At 36.4% G+C, this 25,262-nt stretch overlaps 2 protein-coding genes across 3 annotated transcripts in view; one reads left to right on the top strand and one right to left on the bottom strand.

Moving 5' to 3' along the window:
- Positions 1-3,189: 3,189 nt before the first annotated feature.
- LOC139127812 (fibroblast growth factor receptor 2-like) lies at positions 3,190-14,828 on the top strand. Its single transcript, XM_070693679.1, has 15 exons — positions 3,190-3,255; positions 3,701-4,030; positions 4,254-4,547; positions 7,933-8,103; positions 8,264-8,560; positions 10,370-10,485; positions 11,020-11,073; positions 11,395-11,665; positions 11,803-11,919; positions 12,280-12,467; positions 12,582-12,704; positions 13,059-13,170; positions 13,460-13,556; positions 13,966-14,068; positions 14,717-14,828. The coding sequence occupies exons 2-15, from the start codon at positions 3,985-3,987 to the stop codon at positions 14,798-14,800; spliced, it is 2,073 nt and encodes a 690-aa protein (XP_070549780.1). The 5' UTR covers positions 3,190-3,255; positions 3,701-3,984; the 3' UTR covers positions 14,801-14,828.
- A 2,895-nt stretch (positions 14,829-17,723) lies between these two features.
- LOC139127781 (uncharacterized) overlaps positions 17,724-25,262 on the bottom strand; it is a 31,752-nt gene continuing 24,213 nt past the window's right edge. For both annotated transcript variants that reach the window (XM_070693654.1, XM_070693655.1), the window contains exon 7: positions 17,724-21,928. In XM_070693654.1, the coding sequence (XP_070549755.1) occupies positions 21,854-21,928 (75 nt within the window). In that variant the 3' untranslated portion in view covers positions 17,724-21,853. The remainder of the gene's footprint in view (positions 21,929-25,262) is intronic.

Genomic DNA, 25,262 nt, shown 5'->3' with positions numbered 1-25,262 from the left:
ATATTTCACAAGACATGAAAACTATTTGAACATTTGATCGACATGATAAAACGTTACTTTGACTACAATGGTATGCTAAATATTTAAAGGCAATCCTACAAGAGCAACCGGACTGCATTGTTGTCTGCTGGTCTTAAATACATCACTAAGACGTATGGTCAATGTGTCGCGTTTAAAACATTTCTCTGACAAATTATAGGTGTGTCATTTCACACCTCATACCTTCACTATATCATCACTGGCACGCCTTCTTAACAGTTGACACACGTATCTTTGCCTGCGACACTCATTCCACAAGCGGTCACCACGCGATGTAAAATTGTATATGAAGTTTGAAACCGATTAGGATGCAGATGACTTGCATCGCCATTAATAAGGACAGAGAAGAGGTAAACATACAGCATACATTAATGAAGGTGAGCGTGTATATTCAACCTTTAAACTATTGGTTTTCTGGAGGGGTCTTGCAAGCTACGTTTTGTTTGCAAGCTGTAACCGAAATTAGAAATGATGTGTCAATAAATACATCAAGTTTACCAACTGAGAACAGTTTCAGCTGCAAGAATGCAAAATGAAGTACAATCAACCAATACAAATATTTCACCCCGGTAATAAAAAACACCCCAAGTCATGTTATGAGTCACCTATAACAATCAGAAATACATAGCAAAACATGGCATAAAGATTTTAAAAAAATATTCTTGTTTAATGACCCGCATTAAATTATTCATTGTGTTACACGAAGTGAAGATATGAGATGTGAAATGACACACTATAATTTGCCAGAGAAATGTTTTAAACGCGACATATTGACCATACGTCTTTGTGTAGCACTTAAGACAAGCGGACAACACTGCAGTCCGGTTGGTCTTGTTAGATTGCCTTTAAATATTTGGCATACCATTGTAGTCAAAGTATCGTTTTATCATGTCGTTCAAATGTTCAAATAGTTTTCATGTCTTGTGAAATATTTGTGCCTTTTTATATCGTTATCGTCCTCCTGAACAGAGAAACGAGACACCACAGTATATTCATTGGTCCAGTGCTTGAAAAACTTTACTTCACTTCGACCTCTGCCTGACAGTTAATTTAACAGACTTTTTAGGATCATGGATATGTTTATAGTATTGTTATGACCTTTTTGTCAAATTCTATGAAAAAATGATGAAAGAAAACGGACGTAACAACTGACTTTTATTATTATTTTTATTACGATCGCTCATGATGACCAAGGGAAATTGAGCCACGATGTGAAACCTGATATTTATCCGTAGGTTTATGAATATACATATTGTTGAGAGGGATAATTGTTTTTCTGTTGGAAGGCCTTCGTTGAAAAATACCATTTTTATTTTGCTGCCAAAGACTGAATTATCTATGGTACATTTGTAATAATATCAGTTATTTAAGTTTCATCCATTCTTCAATCTTCAGACAGAAGTGAAAGGATTCTCAGCTCAATATTTTTGTATTTATCAAATTTAAACACACGTAAAACCAGAATGGTACGTCCCAGTCATATAAATGATAGTGTAGAACTGAAAATCGTTTCACTTTTGTCTGAAGATTGCAGGATGCATGAAACTTAAATAACATATATTTGTAGTTGAAGTACTTTGTGTTATCATTTATAACGCTATGCCTTCCACATAGAGCGCTGTGATTCCAATTTCGGCAAAATAAAAACTACAACGAAATGCGTCGGCATTTTGACTTTGCGTAAATTAATAAATACATTTCAGTCATAGAGTAGTATCCTTTACCCGTCTTTGTGTTGGAAGTCGATAGTGCCCTCAAGTTTGACGAGATGTTGGGCGATTGTTTGTTATACGATTCATCTTGAAGCCGTACTTGGTCATCCTCGTCATATGGTGGACCTCCAGGTTGACTGCGAATACGTTCACTGTTAATTTATATACCTTACAGATATTGTTTTTGAAATAATTAATGAATAGAATAATATAAGATCATTCATCTCTGAGCGAAATCGATTTGCATTCGTTGTTTTGCGGGAATAAAAGACAGAGTAATTTGTACTTGCAACAAATGTTTCTGCACTTCAATCCTTAACAAAAACACATTAATGTACTCTTAAATGAAAGAATATCACAACTTAAAACATAAGAGAAACAAAGAGAATGCAAACTGCATGCAGCGTTACTGGAGCCCGAGCGTGATGGTGATTTGCGACAAAATGAAGTTTTAGTCAAGAGTGTTAGCTTTGTGCGATAAATGCCTGAGTACTGCGCTAATTTTAATCGTTGAACGCGTAGAACTCCTTAACAGGCAGCATGCAGCCTCCTAAGCTAACGTACGATACGGCTTTCTGAAAGGGATATACTTCAAATTGTCTTTCAAATTTTGTACTGTGGTTGTCGTTACGCGCCTCAGACAATACTACACCTTGGCCGTACCATGCACTCCGACATTGTCATTACATTTTGTGTATGACCTTATAGTCTATGCAATGTAAATATTTTGCCATTACTGTGTGAGTCAGCATAATACCATGTCTGTCTTTGCTACATTGTATCATTCAAAGTTGAGGGTCAATGACCTATACGATGGTCGTACTGTATTATGAATGAGGAGAGAACACCACGATACTTTGGGATAAGATTATGATAATACATAAGAACAATAATCGTAAAACACATTGACTTGGTTTTCCCTTTGTTCGCACTGCTTGAAAACCCAATAATACTTACTGTATTAGCATGGATTATTGCCTGTATTTTAGCTGAAGAGTGCATATACAGATGAATACAGTCAATAATCCATTGTTTGTATTCAGCAAGCGTGTATTCATGTGGATTCACATAAATTCACATGTATTATTCTATAATACAGTCAACTTATTAGTGTGAATTTATCTGTATTATTGCGTTTTCCCTTTGTTCGTACATTGCGTGTTGTGTAACTTTACCACTACATCGGCATGACAACGGACTAGGATAGTACTTTGGTTTTATGTTGTCGTATTGACATTTTCTTTGTACTTCTTGCTTTTGGCGAATGAACGTATAACCCTGACCAAGGAGTAGTAACAATGCAGTAATAACATTTTTTCTCATTTATGAGTTAGTAATACTCTGCAGGAATATTTAAATTGGTATTGATCGTCGTTTTAACTTCAAGCTGTTTATGATTTATAAGTTTACCATTATTTTGTTTAATTTACAATTTCAGAGCCTTAAATGGACTGTGTCATCGGAATGTTTATGGCTTTTCTAGTTTACTCAGCAGCTGCCTCAGGTAGGGTATGCATTGTAAAATAACAGCATCAAATAAGAAAAAATACCACATACTTCTCTTACATAACCATTGCTTATTGTGCACCTACTTTTCCATATGCGTTAGTCAAGAAATTGTCAGAAATGCATCATTTATATTTTCGAAGTGAACAAACAGTTTTTTAGGTATTGCTACTGAAATGATCGATGAACAGAAGAGTATCTTATCATTGAATGGTGTCAGTATTTCGTTACATTTTTGCGACAAATACTGAACCTAATTGGAACCAGTAAAGGTTCGTGGATAAAATGTAGAAACAACTATAAAACGTTTACGCAATACTTCATCTTATAATAACAATATTACAATCAAAAACAAACGAAATATAAAGAGGCAAACGTTACACATATTCTGGTTATGTGATAATTTTGATATTTAATTGTAAGAATTTACCTACCGTGCCCAGATAATGGCGAAGCTTCATTGGTAACAACTCCACAAACAGTTTTGGTGAAGGAAGGAAGCTCACTTAAACTCAGCTGCACAGTTCTTGGTGCAGGAAGCATTAATGGTGGCATGCTGCTGAGCTGGATGAAACAAAACGACGGATTACACGACAGATATGTGGTTCAAAATGGAGTTTCCTACGATGATTGCTGTGAAGTTACTAGGACGAATAGGCCACTGAGTGAAGTAAATCTTTTATAAAAAAAAGTTGGGAAGGAAGATAATGGGACGTGGATATGCTTTATGCCTGGAATCATGATCACTGCCGCAACACACGTTTTTGTAACTGGTAATGTATGAGAATGTTGGTTTTCCTCATAAGACTGCCTCGTATAGCAAACGTACTGAATTTAAAGGACTTTCGTTCCTTTGCATGTAAAAATGTATATCAACATAAAACATGTAGGTATGTATTTTCTAGTTTGGATGTAAAACAGAGGAGGCCATGTCGTGTCAAGAGACAGAATCAAATCGATATTGCAACTGTTCTCAAATATTTGTCTTCTTTTTAGATTCGGATGATCCTTTGTGCTCTTCCTCATACAACTTTGGTCCTGGAAACACAGCCATCGAAGACAGTGATATTTCTCTAAGTTGTTACATAACAAATAGCATCATTACTCAGCACAGTCTATTGACATGGATGAAAAACGGACATAATATAACAAGTGAATGGAGCAACAAATTGAACTTTAGTTACAATACATCTGCCAATGACAACGGGGCAAACTTTAGTTGTATACTACAGAACAGCCTCCTGAAGACTAATTGGACATGCAAGATTAGTATCACAATAGACCGTCCATGTGAGTAAAATAATCAGAATCATACCCATCCATAATCAAATAAAACGAGGTCAAAATTCATAATACTTAGTCAGTGGTTATAAACATAGAGACAAAACAGCACTGAACAGGCAGTAAAGCACCGGTACACACAACAAAGTCAAATTCGTGAAAGAAATATGTACAGATATAAAGCAAAAAACCAAGAGGTGATGCCAGGTGTTTCGAACAGGGCTCATCCTGCCCCTTATGAGGCATCCGCCATATATCAATCTCTCTATCAAATACTTATCTACCAGCTTGTGATACCTGCCACAAAAATGTTTGCAAGTAGAGAAGTCTTCCACTGGTGTAACCTTGATTTTAAAGTTTGTAAGAGAGGGAAGGCTATGTCTCTCTGCCACATATAACATCATGAACAGTACTGCATGCTCTTGCATATCCAATTATATACCCCATCAGCTAATGAGATGTGGTTATTTGATGATACTACAGTTGAAATTATCTCACTTGCCAAATAGCCTAGCAGAAAGTGACCATTAGGGTCAAATTAAAGGAAAATATCCAGATATGAATCAGAAGAGAGAAAAGCGGAAAGGATATTGAATTCTTACAGTACAAATGTATGAGCAAATCAGCATAGCCTGTCAACGAATAAATGGAGTGCAATGAAAAGATTAAAATAAATAAATAAATAAATAGACAACGAACAAACAACGCAAACCAAATAATTATCCTTAGTCTGACAGTAAATGCGTCTAAAATTCTTAATTACTCAAACTTGAGGTATCTATTGAAGTTGAATGTCACTTATTTTTTGCTCCCATAATCACATATAAGGAAAGATCAGAGACCCAAACGGTCTACATATTCCATTAGCTGCTCGTTGAAAAGTTGAAAAAATGAACGTTTTTACAAAAACAATGCGCACACTTTTGTATTATACAAAATACATGCTTGTTTTATTTTTTAACTAAAGAATGAAAGTACAACTATCCAATAGTCGTTTCTGATATGTTTACGCCAATTACAGCTTGGTATGATTGACAGAAATCAATATATTGTATTTTTGAAATCCTTTTTTGTTATGCACTATGAATCTTCACAGTGTCAACTTGACGACTCTTGCATTAATTATAGACCTATGTTCACGTTTGCCAAGATATCTTCGCTTCCAGACATTTTATCCGGAATGTGCGACATGGTTTTAAGATATATTCATTTAGTGTCAACAGGTGAAAAATCAGGCAGATATCTATAGGCGCCGCTATATATTTCAATAAACTATACACTACCAAAATCAAAAAACGGAACTGGAACAAAACGATGTTTTCGTGAATCTTGCGTTAGCGTACGGCAAATCTCGTTTGCCAGACTGCATGTTCATTGCTTTCGATAGTCAATCGTCGACATCCTCTACTGAATTACTTATTGATGTTTTTATTCTGTTCCAACAAAGTTCAGCCTTTTGGCCCCGTTCGACCGCCGATGAGATGGTGATAAATGGCCTCATTTTACATGTAAATGCTCGCCGTAGATTTTTAATTACGTGTTTTTTGGTATGGATATGTGAAACAAAATTGTGAGGACATAAAGTAAAAATGCGTTGTAGTCGTCAATGCTCGGTGGTCCAAAGTTAATCTTATTAGTATTGGAAAGACAGCCAACTTTTGAAGTTAGCTCGTTATTTGGCGATTACTAGCAGCTCGCGGCTCCGCCGTTCGTGGCGCACTACGTGCGCCAAACAAACGCAGACGCAAGTTAGAGGTCTGTAAGGGAGCGTTCAGTTATTACGGCCGGGGATGGGCCTGCAAAATCCGGGGGGGGGGGTCACCTCAAATTTGAAAACTGCAAAAGGGGGGGGGGGTCATGTATTTTTCAAAAAGCTCAGAGGGGTGGTCACTTAATTTTCATAAGCATCCGTCCCGTCAAAAAGCAGTTTCAGTGTCCAGAAATATTCTTGGAGATAAAAATGATTCACTGCATGATTTCATTCTCTGAAGTCATTTAATTTTAATCTGAACAAAAGTATAACTATCTGTCGCATGAACATCCTGACTTGGCAACTCTGGGGCTTGTCTTTTGTAAATGGATCTCTCTGAGGGCAATGAACAATTCCTATACTTACGTATTAGAGATATGGCAAGTTTTATACAGTAACCTGTAGACTACTAGTACCATGAAAAGTTAAATGATTCTTTTAGGTGAAATTCCAAAATCCAATCTTTGGCAAACACATCCATTTGTTACCACCGTAGTCTAATCAAGTACATTCATATTAACAATCGGGAATACATAAAATAACAGATTTACCTATTTTTGTGTTGGGAAAAAATTATTTATAGTTTTCTCATAGACTCCCATGTACAGTGAATCTACATTTCGGTGGAATTCCACAATCCAATTTTTGGCAAACACATCCAGGTGTTACCACCCTAGTCTAATCAAGTACATTCATATTAATAATCGGGAGTACATAAATACAGAGATTTACTTATTTTTGTTTTCGAAAAAAATTATTCAAAGTTTCCTTATAGACTCCCATGTATAGTGGATGAACACTCAGTGAAATTCCAAAATCAGATTTCTTGTACACATAATATTCACCTTTAACCACCATATTCTAATCAATTACAATTACGTTAATTATTCAACGTCTGTATATGCACAAGTATAGCAAGTTTATCATTGGAAAAAAATATTCACAAATTTATCATAGATTCCTATGTAAAGTGGATGAACATTTTTGATGAAATTCTAAAGTCAAATTTTTTGTCCACATACCAGGTGTAAGTACATTTATGTCAATTATCAAACATCTATAAATGCATAGATATAGTTTTATATTGAAAAAGTATTACATAGTTTTCTCACACACTATCATGTATAGTGAACCAACATTATCAACAGCTGATCATCAATTAAATCCAAATATCAAAATTTTGTACACACATGCTTCCGCAAAAAAATATTGAGATCCACGTGTTATTTCTGTTCAATCCCTTTGAGGGGTAATTTCAAAATTATAGCAAGTCAGAACGGGAAATTTGAAAATTAACACTTTATGAGTTTGTATGGAGGGTCATTTGAAAATGTCTAAGAATCTTTTTTTTTGGATTCTATCCCCCCACGAGGTGTATGTGTGTGCAGCTTTACTCAAGCAACATGAGGGGGGGGGGGGGCCATGAAATTTTTGTCATCTTAAAAGGGGGGTCATCAATTTTTTTGTGCAATGGGTAGGGGGTTCACTTATTTTTCTTGATGCGCAGGAAGAATTTGCCGGCCCATCCCCGGCCATAATAACTGCGCGCTCCCTGATGGACATACATGCGCTGCATCCGTTGCAGTGGTAACCCACCAGCCGATATTGAATGGTATAACAATAACAAAGTCGTTAATGTTACAGATAAACAGAACATCCATTCCACCGGTGATTTGAATGGTACTATAGTTGAGCAAAACGTCACATTTAATCAATCGGACGGACATAATCAGCCTGAGATTCAATGTGTGGCCATTAACTGTAAGAACCAATCACACAGACTTCCCTCTCAGCCGAAAGAACTTTTTATTCCATGTAAGTATGTTATTCTCTTGCTAAATCGTTGTTTCAAATGCACATCCAAAGCAAAAAATCAACATTTACATTTCCTTAATTACTAGTCATCTTAAATGGATAGTTTTCAAATATTTCTTAAACTAGAGTATGTTCTGCTCTCTATATCACTCTATCAAAGATGGTCCAATGGCTATCAATAGCAGAGGAGAGAGAAACCTTAAAACTAGGGATGGTGAAAACGCAACCTTTCTTTGCCACATAAACAGTTTCCCAGTGGCGTCTATAAAATGGTACCAAGCGAATGGAACTCGCATAACCAGTAAAGAATACGTCATCGAGGAACAACTCCATGGTACAGTCAAAACAAGCGCCCTCTATATTTTGGGAGTGAGCTCGTATGACTATGGAAACTTCTCGTGTAAGGCTGAAAATGAACTTGGTATTATCATTCTTAATTTCTGTCTGGTAAGACAAGGTAAGAGAATTATTCTTACTAAACATAGCAATTGTTGCAGTCCAGTATCTGTTATATGAATCAAAACAAACGAATTGTAAATACGTGCCCGCAATCTGTTCGCAATACTGCGAATAACATCAATGAATAACTAAGAACATTACTCCTGTCTGATTTGCGCAAATTATTGATTTAGCGGTGATATCATGACAGTAGCAGGCAGCACGTCTGGGTTCGATATATTCGGCATTGCTAATTACAATGAAATGCTCATGAGAGAAAACGTATGTAGAAATATATGGACCTTGTCAAGTATGCTGCCACCGAAGTGTCAGGCGGACTGTACCATTATTTTTATTGGTGGCCGGTGTTTGTGATGGGCTGAATATGCATGCTTATGGAAGGGTGGGACTGGCAGTAATACATTTGTGGCAGTAGCTTTTGAAGGATTGAAAAAGTTGACAGGACAGTTGACTATTTATTGAAAAATTTGCCATATTCACATCATGCAAATTTTATTGTCCTGTTATGGCTTTTGCCGTTTGGCACCCCACTTCACACATTCTACAACAACCTTTTTAGTTGAGCAGAACCTATTTTTGCCATGATAATACTTATTCGTTTTAGCACCTCCTCCGCACATTCTATTACAGCAGCACTTGTTAGAGTTGTTGAATGCATCTGTACAATGTGCAAGAACATGATGAAGTTCTAACGACTTAAAAACTCGTTCCAATGTAGGATTTATTAAGCTAATACGTTGTTAATTGAACTAGTATGTAGCTGAACTAAGGCAAACGCGTTGTCTTACGACCATATTCAGTCCCTCACACCCGTCTGGAACAAGTCTCACATATGACGAAGCACACATTTAGCTATTTCTATTGCAATCACAGTGAGAAGCGATATTTACCGTGCAATTTTAAAGATCTAACTTTGATGGAATTTCAGTATGATTTCACCCTGTGCGTATTAAAATGCGTACATATCAAAGGGCATATGAACAATAACATAAATATTTTATCGGGGATATACTAAAGCTACTGTTACCTCGAGGCGTTTCTGTCAGTTGCAATTGCCGTGGTATAAACCACAAGTCTTTCAAGATTTGTGTGTTCCCATCCAGCTAGACAAACCGCGGCCATTACTACTGCTGTATAGTAAATAATCTCCAGCTTGCCCTTGATATATTTTGCATACAATGCCAGTGTGCCACCAATTCGTCTATTTGTCTGTATTTGTCACGATTAATTTCTCATTTCTTTGAAATGCGCTAAGCAATCGCAATTTGTGAAGTCATTCCAAGGCTAAGTGAGGTATTGGCTAAGAATCGGGAGGTGCTGATGTTAATAATCTGTAATAGGCAGTTGAATGTGTTTGCTTGAGCCATCTGTAGAAGGATAGGGACAATTTGTAAACAAAATGCGAATAATATGCCGCAGATCATCATATGTTATACAACATAACGAAGAAAAAGTATGCGTACAGTATTTTACATCGAATAAGAAGGCCTGTTAAAGTCATGTAGGTGTTCTCGGTGGTCACACAATTTCAGCATTTTTATGCAGAATGCTATTCACTTGTTTGCTCATCAACAAGTGTAGGTGATGTTGAAACGAATCGTTATGTTATCCGCAAATGACATGCACTTGCCTTTGTTTTTAGCGTTGTGGATAGTTAAATCAACTTTTTTCCACTCTTGTTCTTCATTCTATGTTTTAGTGTCTGTTATGATTTTCTTTTGAATATAAACGATATATTCCCTCACTCTGTGATATAAGTGATTAGTACTAATGACATAAACATCAAATTTCTTATTATCTGTGTTAGACTTGAAATATACTGACTCTGACGTGGTAAATCTGGGAGCGAAGATCGTTACACCTCTATTGGCAATTGGCCTAGTTATTGTATGCACTATAGTTGCAAAATACCTATTGGAACATGTATGTTATAAAATTATATTACTTCAACACTTCAGTAAATTGATCTAATTATACATTCCGGATATATTTGTACAGTTTTTTGTTGGATTGCACATCACAGACACGCAGACATATGTGTTTATATTTTGGCGAAATAATGAAGTACTTTAATGATTTCTAAATCTATCCTCTCAGTCTTGCTGACTGTCACATACTTGAGTTAGCCGAGTATACGCCGGTTTTACCATTATCATACTTCTCAGTGAGTGTTCTTAGTGTTTATATGATCTTCATATCTTCTTGCGAAAGAGATCCTTTCAATGACGTAAGATTAATAAATATATACATGATTACATTGTGTGATAAAATAACGAAGTAGACATTAAACATGGTCGAAAAATCAGTATTATTCAAGGTAAATAATACTTTACAAGGTTCAAAAAACCAGCTATATAATACAGTTCTCTGTCTCTGTCTGTCTCTCTCTCTCTCTCTCTCTCTCTCTCTCTCTCTCTCTCTCTCCAAATTACTTTGCCTTCTTATTTTGCCATGCAGTGTGGGGGAACTGATTGCAGTGTTCCTATACCAATGCTTCGAAAGCGCAGAAAGGTACCAAAAAACTGATTTGTATGTATGTATGTATGTATGTATGTATGTATGTATGTATGTATGTATGTATGTATGTATGTATGTATGTATGTATGTATGTATGTATGTATGTATGTATGTATGTATGTATGTGTGTATGTGTGTATGTGTGTATGTATGTATGCATGTATGTATTTATGTATGTATGTATGTATGTATGTATGTATGTATGTATGTATGTATGTATGTATGTATCTTTACTTTTGTCAGAATGTGTGTATTTCTTTGTATCCGTTTGTTGATTATATAATTAAATATATTAAAAATGATCTGTCTTTGTAGCAAACTGAATGCTCTGAAAATAGTCACGGTCGGCATCGGATGAATACAGACGTATTTTTGGAGTTAGGTGAAGAAAGGCGGATATCTTTCATCGGTAATGAGGGAGAGCCCCTTTTTGCAGATGACGTATGGGAGATTCCATCAGAAACCTTACACTTTTATGAAAATAACCTTCTTGGAGAGGGAGCATTCGGTGAAGTTCGGAAGGCGTTTGCCGTTAATATCAGGGGAAACATCGGTAAAATTGATGTGGCTGTAAAAATGTTACGAGGTAATTATCGAGGTACAAGCTTGTGTGTTTTACTCTGGTGTGCTCACGTTTTAGGCATAGGATTTTTTGTCAGTAACATCGAGCGGTTCATTTTTTGTCGAATTTTGCCTTGTTTTTGTGTGTTTTTCTATTTGTAGACGACGCTTCAGCAGAAGAGGTTCGGCAGTTCAAAAGAGAATTGCAAACGATGAAATCACTTCCACGGCACCCGAATATTGTTGCCTTACTCGGTTGTTGTACCGAGGCAAACGGACGTATGTAAATAGAAATTGAATATCCATAATTGTTTTATTGATAGCACTGAATGAAAAATTAATTTTAGGGAAATTATCAGGATTAAGACATTTTTGTTATAATGACATAACGTTATATTTTGCGATACAGTAAAACATGGAGTGATATGTTGATATGAAAACATGTACTGCTATTTTTGCGCACAGTAATCTGAATACATCCAACCCCCTAAGCGCGTAAGTTAGTTTACCGTGCGCGTGTTTTAATTATCCACGGCCCCATGGAGGGCACAAAATAGGTCAAGTGCCATAGGCAATTACAGTTCTCTAAAAACCGTATAGACACTAACATTTCATAGCTAATATACTTTTTATTAAAAGGTGAAGGTCCACTTTTTATCATCACCGAATTGATGGCAAATGGTAGTTTATTGACTTATCTTCGAGATGGTCGAGGTAGTCATGAATATTCGAACCTTCATGAGAAACACAAAGAACTTACTCCCCTAAAGTTGCTTCACTTCTCATGGCAAATAGCTAGAGGCATGAGTTTCCTTGAATCCGAAAAGGTTAGTATGAATCATTATGTTGAATGATTATTATGGCTTTATCGTTTTGTCAGCAAATGCACTGCTCATTCTTCACATCTTTAAGTCACTGCTTATTCTTTAATTTAATATTAGTGTCTTCATAGAGATCTGGCGGCGAGAAACGTTCTGTTAGGAGAATATGACACCTGTAAAATTTCTGACTTTGGGCTAGCAAAGGATGTCAAAGAGAACTACACATATCAAAGAATGTCTGATGTGAGTTCAATATTACACAACATTCCCAAAAACAAGAAAGTTTTGCCATAGGCATGTGATAAGTCTGTTACTCCAGCCCTCATAATTTTCTTGAATCGGTTCTGATAATACTATTGACTACTTGGTAACAATTCAAAAAGGCTTATCGTCGATCTATGTTGACACGAGCATTCTGGTCCTTGTGATATTTTATGCATGATGATAATTATTGATTAATTATTTGTGAATGCGTAGAGAACTCAGCATTTGTCATTTTAACTGTTACAATTTTGTATACTGTATGAATGAATATAACACAAGTAATCTCTTAGAAAGAATAATAGAGTACAACTATACCTTTCTTAAATTATACAGGGACCCCTACCTCTTAGATGGATGGCTGTCGAATCATTGCGTGACTCTGTGCACACAACTAAGAGCGATGTTTGGTCTTTTGGAGTTTTGCTTTGGGAAATTGTGACATTAGGTATCATACTTTTCTATATATTGAAATAGAACAACATCAGCGACCAGAGCTATCATTTTAATGATGGAAACGGGCAGTATATTAAATTGTCTTTTATCTTATGTATACAACTCTACCTTACATTTTATATATTATCTAGAGACCGCAGACAATGTATTATAATTCCAGCATAGTAATAAGGAATGTGTGATGAAATTCGAACATTGATATGACAAATGCCAAGCAAAGATCGAAAATGTTTTGATCTTTGGCATAATCTTATATTTGAAACTCAAATGTTGTTATACAGGTGCAAGTCCCTACCCGGCACTCACTGGCAAAGAAGTTAAACGGGACGTCTGTGGTGGTCTAAGATTGGTAAAACCTCGACACTGTGATGATGAACTGTAAGATTTGTTTCGAAAAGGCCGTAAAGCTCAAATTAATTAATGTAGTTTCGTGTTGTTGAAGCGTCCGTTTTTGCTTGCAAAATCTTAATTGACTAAAATGAAAACTGTAAAATGAAGCACTAAATAGAAAATGTAAAATACTGTTGAAATGTAAACAAGTTCTTTAATTACTCAACAAAAATATTAATCATCATCATCATCATCATAATCATCATCATCATCATCATAATCATCATCATCATCATCATTATCATCATCATTATCATCATCATCATCGCCATCATCATTATCATTATCGCCATCATCCTCGTCAGCATCATCATCATCATCGGCATCATCTTCACCATCATAGCCTTTCTGTATTTTGTAATATATATGAACGTATTTTTGCTTTTTTTTGTTTCAGCTTTGATGTAATGATGAAATGCTGGAAAGAGAGTCCGACAGATAGACCATCGTTTTCAAGCTTGTGCAAGATAATTGGAGAAATGAAACACAACAAAACGAAGGCTAGTTCATCAAAAAGTTATAATTTGCAGTGCTTTATTAAAGATGGTTTTACTGACATCGGTCATCTATTTTGCTCCTCAGTCGTCTCGAATATGTGGAGAACGGCAAAATGTACCACACACTTAAAACAGTTTCCAGTCAACTCTAGCTTTTGTTCTCTTATGTTCTTGAATGTACGCCTAGGATCAAGCGATATTATAATCAAATCCATACAGTAGAATCAAGTAACGGGGAAATACCGACAAACCCTATGGATTTAATTTTGCATTTTGATAACCTATTTGTTCAAAACCATATACCATATATCATATATTAAGTTCTCCCATTCGTATGTAGGTTAGTACTTTTTCCGGTATGAAAAACCCTGCCCTTTCAGTTCCGTTATGCATTTGTCTTAGTAGTTCCCTGCAAAATAATAAAATTGATCACAAAAATTTAATAACACCCGTGACGTTACCACGAAAGTAATCAAACCGGGTTTCAAATATCATTGAAGAAACAGATAGGAAGCATAATGAGTTGAAATCCTCAAAAATGTTGTGAGTGCGCAAGGCTACGTAGTAACAGGGCCTAAAGACGAAACGGAGAGTTAAGCGTACTCATAGTCGAGACGGTCATTGGAAGTCTATGTTCAATTTACATTTCAGTCCTACTTAACGATGTCAGAGTTCGAGCATCACTCCTACATCAACAACCCTCAACGCGATTGTGAAGTAAGGGGAAAGATATGATTCAACCCCTTTTTAGGTATATTTCCACGTAAGTTTTTTTTTTTACTGGTTCAAATCTACATTCACTTATTTATGTTTCGACACTTTTGTCATGTCGCTATTTCAAGATAAATTACTTACCTTTGTCGTACATGCTCATCTCTCCTTTTTTCAGTCGTAATGCTTCAGTCTTAATTGATGTTAAATGATCATCTATTATTTTTTCCTGCCATCAGGCTCTTATAGGAGAGGATGGGATAATATTTGCTGGCTGCGATAACCTTCATCGGAAAGCATCGACTGACGGCAAGACACCTGTTCCTGTGTCTCCCTACTGCATTTCGTTTGTGGCTTTCCGTTTAATGGAATAAATGTGTATTACCGTTTCGTCCAATAATCAAATAACTCTTTTGCCGTCCTTAGGTATTTGATAGATGACTACCCAATATCGTTTATGAGTATGCAACTGTTATATGCCTTGTTTAATAATAATTTTCGCCTTAGGTAATATATTAGACACCTATTACCCGGTCAGGAGGGCTATAGCGCCCATTTATTTGGGTGCTGCGGCGTTTCTAAAACACCCCTATTTCCCAAGGCCATACGCCACATGCTTATATTCTTTTACATTAAAGTATTTAGCGAGTTTTGATATCATTTACTGAAACAATACATCGTGACGAGTTTACTTGACGATTTCTCTACAGCGGTAACAATAGTACCTATTTCTTCACAAAAATATCCTTACATTATCATGCAACATATGTTTTCATCACGTGACGTACTATCGGTATCATAATGAGCTTGTGGCGTGTTATAAATCATTATAGTTATATTGTCCTTTCCGTCTCGTGATCAAACATCTTTAAGAAAAATAGATGGGTGATTGGGACTGTTGATTGAGTTATTTTGATTATTATAGAAATATTCCGAAATAATCCTTCAGCATATAACCGCTGAAAATATCTTTCGAGGAGCCACCATTAAGCATTATTATGGTTCTAGATTATCTCTAGACGGTATCAAAAATAATGTATCAAAGAATATTTTGATAAATATAAAATAAACATATCGTGCGTTGTCAGGTCATGACTTGTTCGATCATTGGCACGTCGTTTTACATATTCCTATTGTAACTGTGTTAAAACTTTAACGAAAGACAATTTACTTCACTGTCCAACATATTTGGTTTTATTTTATTTTGTTCTCTGCGAACACCTTTAACTTAAAGTATATCGAATTGTAGCCATGAATGTTTATTGTATTTCAAAATACATGACATTGCACTCGAGGAATTAGCTTATTTGCTATATTCTTGTTTGCCTGGATTTTCATATTGTGCATAAAGTCTTGGCAAACCGTGAATTATTTCTTGAAAATAAACATAGTTTTTCCTATATCGTTAGGCGCGACTTCCTTAAATTTGCATACGGCAAAAAAATATGCGACAAAATCAGTATTAAGGTTTCAACCTTTATTATTTATAGAAGAGACATGGGCCCAATTTTTCATTCTTTTCTCAACATACTATAATCTTCTATGATCTTCATTTCCTTACTCCAAAAGCTTTAATGAGCCCTAACAACCAGTTGATTAGAAAGTAAGTCTTAGAAAATGAGAGACAGATCATCTGTCCTCAAGGCACAATTTAAACATTTCTAGTCCATGCGTTTCTATTTAGAACACATTACCTGATTGAACATGACGTGAAAAAGTAAAACAAAATGTTCAACTTGCTTTATATCAAGCTATTTTAACCGTGCTGGACACCCTTATGCTGCCTCTGTTTTATATGTATATACTTTGCCTTTCGATTTGTGTCATGAATGTCTGGCTTGACTGCATGGATCAGGCAGTCATAGAAATGAACATACGATTTCTGCTATTTAAACCACACTAACTCGACTGATCTCGTTTCGAATCTATTTTCAGTATTATGTAATGCTGAATCTAATACTACAAAAATATAGTCTTGTATAGTATTAATGCAGCCATAAAAATGAATACCACTATTAGTGAAGGACTCTGCGCATAATTTCATTTTTCACGGCCTAGCTAAGGGACTGATTGTATCAAGTGCCAGGTGCTTTAGCTGGGCAGGGGTGGGGAGTAGGATTCCCGTCTAAGGCGCAATATACACTAATTGCATAGAGAAATTACCGAAACTACCAAATGCCCTACTTTGGCGTCGCCCTTAAGTACAAGTACAGTTTTACCAAAATCAAAGGAACGAACTCATTGGAAATGTGTACGTATTGCAAAGACACCTTTCATCGTTCACTGCCGGTCCCGTACGATGATTTCATGTCGCCTACGGAGCTGAAGACTATCGTCCTTGGCGACAGTACATCATAACAGAACCGCTATATGAACAGTTTCCTGTTGAAAAGTGTGAACACCTAGGTTGTGAATTATATCGGGTACGGCCATAATTGAAGCATAGAAATCCGACTACACTGAAAATGTTCGCAGCAGAGAAGGTGAACATATTTTGTTTCCGATACGTGGTGAGATGTAGAGGTCATGATCGTGTTCTACGAGGGATTCAGTTACAAGCCGCGGCAAGGTGCAGTACTACCACATTCTGACAACTTCACCCTGCTATCGTCCATGAACTTTGACAGGGACCGGTCAAAATCTCATATTGTGCCCAATCACGGTGGTAGCTTAAGTGTCAGATAACCAAGATAATCAAGGCTGGCTTTCCCGTTGCATCTCCACAATTTATTATACGATACCTTCAAACATTGTCGACAACGGCATCATGCCACTAGGGAGGAATATCCCGTTCATATTCATGAAATGATTGTAATTCTTGTAGGAAAATTAACACAAGAATCCGATTCCCGAAACATACCATTAATATGATATAATGCTTTCATTTATCAGAAATCATATATAAGTTTCGAGTTATTTCCAATGCATTTCCTACAAAAATAATAATTGCATCATAACCTCATTTCAGCATACCTTTTATATCAGCTTACATATCGATAACTTCTATTATAAGAATGTTGTAATCATTTTACACAATGATCAGGTGACAGTATATTGAAATAACATTTGAAAATGTTTTTACCTTTCTGTTTACTACAACGTTTATCAAAGTCACGTGCAAATGTGTTACTTAATTTATAAAGTTTACAGGATATTTCAAAAATCGAGGCCCCATTTTAGTTGACATTTTATGATAGCCTAGACTTGAAGATAGCAAAATGCCGAAATGTGAACGTTGTATTCGTTTTACAGAATGATCACGTGATAATTTACTTGATTGATCTCTTTAAAGTATTTTAAATCTCCCAAATGTTGCTTGGTTTCATTTAGTGATATTGATTTGCATTGAGCAATAAATGAAAATATAAAATGTGGGCATCGTTAAAAAAGCTTTTGAAATCAACTGATCCAATAATAGGCTCAAGTATTAAATTTTGTAAATATTTATTTCAGAGAAAAATGACAAAAAAATATGATAATTCTTACCAATATAACGACGACTGCACATTTTCAAAGGTTAAAAGTAACATTAACCAGTGCAAATGTAGGATGTTATTAGATGTAGGCCTACAGTTTTCTAACGCTGCAGTGCGCACAATGTCATTGTTATAGAGATATTTAATTCATCAATACATTACTCTGCATCTGATATTTTCAAAGCGATAATTTTATGAAGGAAAAAATGTCAATTGAATTGCAATCTCCGGTGTATCCAACAATATACGAAATCAGTTACTATATGCCACTGTGAGGTTGTTTAAGGTAGCTACATATCTTTAAGACACTTTCAGATTTTTATTTTTTTCTCAATTGAACACGTCCCAAACCCCAATAAAGTATACATTTTCTGAAAGCCCTGATATAGAGCTATCCGACCAAGCACAGTACACGGTCATTATTTGCATAGGAGTCACGTGATAAGCGTTTTGATGAAGCTTCCAAAAACCGGTTTTCCCGCCTTATGCAAACACGCTGCAAGATTTCCGGTTGGAATTTCTTCATTGACAAGCCTTGACAATATCCTTCAAAACCGTGTCTGCGATTTTCTTTATATGCCTTTGTTTTTTTAATGCGCTCTTAAAGGTGTTAGATTAAGGTGCTTTTCAAGGAATTTTAATTATCACGCCATATAATTTGAATGGAGCCTCCGGGAAAAAATCGCAGACATGGTTTTGAAGGATATTGTCAAGGCTTGTCAATGAAGAAATTCTAACCGGAAATCTTGCAGCGTGTTTGCATAAGGCGGGAAAAAACGGTTTTTTGAAGCTTCAGCAAAACGCTTGTCACGTGACTCTTATGCAAATAATGACCGTGTACTGTACTTGGTCAAATAGCACTATATCAGGGCTTTCAGAAAATGTATACTTTATTGGGGTTTGGGACGTGTTCAATAGAGAAAAAAATAAAAATCTGAAAGTGTCTAAAAGGTACGTTGCTACCTTAAGGTAGTATGTGCCTCGCTCAAATTGTTCTCTAGGATTCTTTCAACTACTGACTTTCAAAATCAAGAATGATAATCGGGGGTGACCGAGCACATTTTGGTACCAGAAAAACAAATTACCCATGATTTACCGATATTCGAAATTCAAAATGGCCGCCATCCTTGTGTTATCTCTATGGAGAAAACACTTTCGATTTTTAAGAAAACTAAGGGAGCTTTAACGTTAACCCTCGCGAGTGGTTGATGAGAAAAACTGTAGAAGTTTTAGAGTCTAAATATCCGTCACCTACGCGCATTCTACTTTAAACACCTATTTTTAGAAGAACACAGATTACCAAAAAGATTAGAAATACCTATTGGTACAAATTTATAAAAAATTGAAGCATTACTATGAAGAGAAATACTGACGACTTGCAAAGAAGTGCATTTTAGCTATCTGTAAGAGTGCTAACGAATTGAAGGCTTAAACGAGTGGCTCAGACTGTAAAAAAAAACGTGCTGAGGTAAAGTGAGATAATGTAAATGCAAATATCAAATACAAACATCAGTATGGTTTTAGAAAGAAGCACAGCACAAAGTTATATTTGATTCACTTAGTAAATTATTTGTTGCATGAAATTGACAAAGGAAATTCTACTTTAGGGGTCTTTATCGACATTAATAAAGCTTTCGACACCATAACCATGATATTTTGTTGTCAAAACTTGAGCATTATGAGTTAGGGGCCCCTGCCTACACTGGATACAAAGTTATTTATCAAACCGTTCTCAATTTGTTCAATTAAATGACAATGTGTCAGAGAAATTTAGCATTCATCATGGTGTACCCCAAGGATCAGTGTTGGGTCCGACTTTATTTTAATATATATATGATCTTCCGAATGCTTGTCCTTTTTTGATTTCCGTTTATTTGCTGATGACTCTAATCTTTTTCATACTTAAACTAGTTCAGATTTTATAGACCTTACTGCTGTATCATCTTACTTAAACGATATGCAATTGTAGTGTGATTCCAACAAACTCACAACAAATAGGACTAAGACAAATTTTATCATATTTAGAGGCGACGTAAGAAACTGAATGTCTCCTGTTCTGTTTACATCCGTGACGAGCAAATCAGAGAGGTTGATGTTACCCCTTTTTTGGGTATTTTGTTGGATAAGCGTCTCTCTTGGTCTGAACATATTGATAAGATAAATAAGGTTATTCGGAAGAAATGTGCAATTTTGTACAGACTCAGATCCATTTTACCTTTACACATTTTGTTACTTTTGTACAATGCATTTATACTTCCCCACACCAGCTACGGTCTAGAAGTCTGGATAAGTACGTACTCTACACGCTTAAACTGTATCTTAGCAGCCCAGAAAATGATTGTTCGCACGATGATGTTAAATCAACCACAGACCACTCAGCTCCTTGTTTCACTCAACTTAATATTCTCGATGTTTTTAAACTCCATAAATTCCTTCTAGGTACCTTCGTTTACAGCTTGATTCACAAGCATTCACCACATATATTCTCAGATTACTTCAGTGTCAGTTGTCATGACTATAATACTAGAAATTCTCAACTTCAAAACCTACGTCCATATCATGCAATGACAAATTCAGGCCAATTTGCTGTTTCTTTTTTGGAGCAAGAGTTTGGAATGACATACCTTTTCATATAAAGTCCACAAACTCTCTACATAACTTCAAATACACTTTAAATGATTGTAGACAATATTTGATCAATCAGTAACATATTTCACTTTTGCCATGTAGTAGTTAAGTGATGTTCTACGATATTGTAATTATTTCAGCACTTTTCGTTATTTACTTACAGAACTATTTGTTATTGTTATCATGAGCCCCCTTGCTAACAGTTTTTAAAGACAAGCTACCATGACGGGGTTTGGGCTAGACTTGCTGTAAGCTATTTCCCGACTCCCCATTTACCCTCTAATTGTTATTTTCTCCCTCTCGAGTTCATGTGTCATGTAATTGACTTTTTTTTCAAATCAGGTAAATAAACCAATTAACTTAACTTAACTTAACTTAACTTAACTTGACTTGACTTGACTTGACTTGACTTGACTTGACTTGACTTGACTTGACTTGACTTGACTTGACTTGACTTGACTTAACTTAACTAACTTAACTAACTTAACAAATGTTGCACAAATTATCATACTACCAATTGTAAGGCTCTGACATGGCGACAACTCTACCTAGAGCATTAATAGAATTTTATATCGCATTTTTACAATGAATCTCATTATATTTCTGTTCTGTATCTCACAATAACGAATAAAGTTCATGTTACTCGGTGCGTCTTGAGTATCTCATATGTGTGAATTAATCTTGATAATGCCAAGATCTCCTCTATCAGTACACCTGTTAATTTTAGAGAGTTTCATTAAAAAAACCCAAAAATGGCTAGATTTAATTACACCTGTTAATTTGAGAAAGTTTCATTAAAACACGAAAAACAAAAATGGCTAGATTTAATTCAAAGCCTGAATCAGAAGACGTTTTCAATTCTCACTCACGAAAGCAAAAACTGCTGAGACTGTAGATATCCCTTCGCACCTTCGTATACGACTGGCAGATAATCTTCGAAGTCAAATTTTACAGGTATAGTCTGCTTTGATGTTCAACCTGACATGTCACTTCTCTGGCAGCGAATCTTTTTATATATCCAGTAGAAATCCTTCTCGACTGAAAACGCCTGGGATGAAAAGGAAATAAAGATAGTCGTGTTAAAGTACACATTCCTCGAAGATGAATTGACTTAAATATTGGCTCAAGCTTTCTTTAAGGAACGTTGAACTATTATTCCATTTCGAATTAGGATAAGACAGTACTTCACAATCAAAAAAAAAAAACTATTCCACACTCACAAACACATTCCATGCAGAAGCATAAAAATAAGCCCCATAAAGCAGATCAGAATATATCATATTTACTTTGAAATTCCAAATGTCTATCGCGAGGCTCATTTTGAATCAACGTAAGCACAATATTTGACTTTTGGCAGTCCCTCGAAACTTCGTTTCCGAAACAAAATCTGACGTAGGCAATCTGGCCGGAGCCGTGGAATATGTTTTCCCTATAATCGAGAATAACAAATCTCGATTTTAAGGTAGTGACTCAGTTTGGTGACACATATTTTCAATCAAAAGTTTCACATAGAAAACAGGGTCTCACACCCAACATGTGGTACATTTTCTAATAGGTCTATATTTGAAGAAGGTAAAAATTTTGTTTAGTTGTCAAAACATGCATTGGTATGTTTGTTTAAGTCAAAAACATGTGATTTTGAATTTTTCACTTAAAAGAGTATAAGTAAGAATTGGCAGCATCCCTAAGTGATCTGTTAACGGCACTAGACAGCTGGATATACAGGGGGCAAAAACCGTGTTTTGGATTTTTGAAATTCGCTTTTGTTTCTGCACAGTGAGCCTTCGAAGTGTGAACTGTCGGATTTTCGCATAAATTATCGGCTTTTGTTCACGTTTGTCAAGTTATCGTCACTTCAGGGGGGTTTATCAAAAATCTAAGACACGGTTTTTCAGGTCTATTCATGAAGTGTTAGCATGCGAAGAATCGGGGAAATCCGCCCACGCGTCGCCGACTTACACTCATTTGAAGGTGCGCATACATAGCAAAAATCGGAACTGAGAAAATCGACGATTTGTGTAAACGTCCCATTTTTCACACAAAATCGCCGAAAAAAAGTCGGATTTTTGTGCGTTTCAAAAAAAATTATTCGATCTGGGTCTAGGTTAAATATTGGGCATCAGGTTAGAGAATTTCTGACAAGTCCTAAACATTAGTTTGCCTAAAAATGATGAAAATTGTGCGTAGAAACGTGAGGCTGGTCAGCGTAAGCGGTGGGTACTATTTACACGATAAACACTAGAGAGATAATTCAGGGCATAATCTGTTTGTCAAATACGTATCTAGCTTATAATTATATTAACTGTACACTGTTTGGTAACGGTTAGAGTCTGGTTACAAGACGAGAAAAGTTTAAAAAAATCATACAGCCGGAATGGTTTACAGGTCTGCGTTCTGCCGACGACGCGCGCTCGCTCTCTCGCTAGCGCTCGACTTCCGGTCTCACAGCCCGTAATTTATGCACGTACCAAGTGTGAAATGGTTGCCCAGTTCATTTTAGTGCCGATTTTTGTGCCTATAGTACAAGACGTCACTTGCTTGCTTGCTTGCTTTCGGAGATGAGACGACCAACTCTCGATGCTCTAAAAAATTCTGTAGTTGAGAAGTTCAAGGAATGCGGGAAAGTCGCACTTGTTTTTGTGGTTTTCACATGTGATCTGCTGCAGTCCTTTTGCTCACCATAAAAAATGACCGGGTTTTCGTGCGCTATTTCGCTTTCCACTGTGACATGTACTACTAATGGCCTCGGGTATAGTATGAAACCAAAATCAACTTCAGTTACACGTAAAAGCGATTCTTCATGACTTAAAATAAACGACTGAGGCGATACTCGACAGATTCACTCATTGTAAAATTGAAACGGCGACATATCGCGACACCCAGCGACACTCTCTTGACCACAGATAGAAATTGACAGGCAACGATCGTGAAGCGACGTTTCGCGTACGTTGCTGTGCTCTAGACCGACATAACAGTGTCGGATTGACAAATTGGACAAACCATGCTTCCTACATCCATGGACAAACTAAGTCCAAGACAGGTGCAGCCAACGGAGCTATTCATCGAAAAAGCTATTCCAGGAGCAATTTTTTAGGGCAGGGGAAATTTTAATTTTGCTAGGGCAGGGGACATGTTTTAGGTGGTTGGGGAGCAAATTTTAGTTTGTTTTGTAGGGCAGGGCGGATATCGGTTGATTGTCTGGGGACAGGGCTTGGCGAAAATTTTTGAGGGGAATTGTTTCCAGGGCAGGGGAAATTGGCAATTTTTTTCGCCACAGGGCGAGGGAGCTTCAAAAATTCACAGTGGGAAGGGGAAACAGGCAAAAATAGTGGGGAGTGGGTAAAAATGAAGTTTGAGAGTGGGAGAGTAAGTCGAAAAATTTTCTGTGGGAGGGCAAATTATGAACAGCTAATTAATTACCCTCTTGACTTAAATTTAGTCAGTTCACATTATTTGTCATGCACAATGTATCTTATCATAGTAAGAACCTTTTTAAAACTGCATTGTTCGTTGGCTGCACCTGTCCAAGATATGGGCTGCTGTTATAGAACCATATTTTCCAGTGAAGATTAAATAGATTCTCTTTGGACGGCAGTGTAATCTATAGCCCGGCGTACGATGCTATGTGTTCCGCTACAGCTAATCGCCTCGCTCACCACAACCCTGCAAAGACCCGTACGTAGGGTCGGTGACTTCAAATCCATTTTGGGACTTGACGTAAAAAGCCAAATTACTGTCGAAATTCAGCGTTCTTGGGCCCAAGTCGTATCCCTGCCGACCTCAGCTACTCGATCGCTTCCAAAAATGCCAGTCTTTTATTCACTTTTCGTAAATAACCGTCGATGTCGGCAACTCTCTCGCTAGCCCTGTGTACGATGCTGTGTGTTAGCTGTAGCGGCCAACACACAACATCGCGTCCATCAGCTTTCCATTTTGCTTCTTCGGCCCCCGTTTGCGTTTTCTACACTGCTTATACTGCCGGCAGTCATCAGCCATGTTGGATAGCGTCTCTTATGAAGACGTGCGCGCATGCGCAACATCGTGCGTAAAAAAATTACATAATCTCCTCAAGGTATAACGATAACGCTGACAGTAATCCGGACCGTTAAAACAAAAAGAAATAATAACTCGCGCAGTGGTTAGAAGGCCGTGTTTTCACTAAAATTTAAGACATTTTCCAGTACAATGTTACCTCACAGTTTTCTCTCTAATAAAAGATCATATTTCAGGGGTTCAGAATATGAAATAATCACAAAATCGCTAAAATTTACAAAGGAACCCCAGTCACTATTTTAACGCATTGTAATTTCTGCAGAAATTACAATGCGTTAAAAGCTGCATCGAAGCAAAGGTGACACGGCGTAAGCGACTGTTTCCTGTTT

This window comes from Ptychodera flava, unplaced genomic scaffold, assembly GCF_041260155.1.
Source record: "Ptychodera flava strain L36383 unplaced genomic scaffold, AS_Pfla_20210202 Scaffold_37__1_contigs__length_1687728_pilon, whole genome shotgun sequence".
Classification (NCBI taxonomy): Eukaryota; Metazoa; Hemichordata; class Enteropneusta; family Ptychoderidae; genus Ptychodera; species Ptychodera flava.
Note: the sequence above shows the minus strand (reverse complement) of the source record. Positions and strands in the feature narration are given on the sequence as shown.

Bases quoted from the DNA above. Each gene is read 5' to 3' on its own strand.
- LOC139127812 (XM_070693679.1), top strand. From the start codon at position 3,985: ATGCCTGGAATCATGATCACTGCCGCAACACACGTTTTTGTAACTG. The intron at 11,666-11,802 runs GTAATTATCGAG...TTCTATTTGTAG, and splicing joins GGCTGTAAAAATGTTACGAG to ACGACGCTTCAGCAGAAGAG. The intron at 11,920-12,279 runs GTATGTAAATAG...TTTTATTAAAAG, and splicing joins TTGTACCGAGGCAAACGGAC to GTGAAGGTCCACTTTTTATC.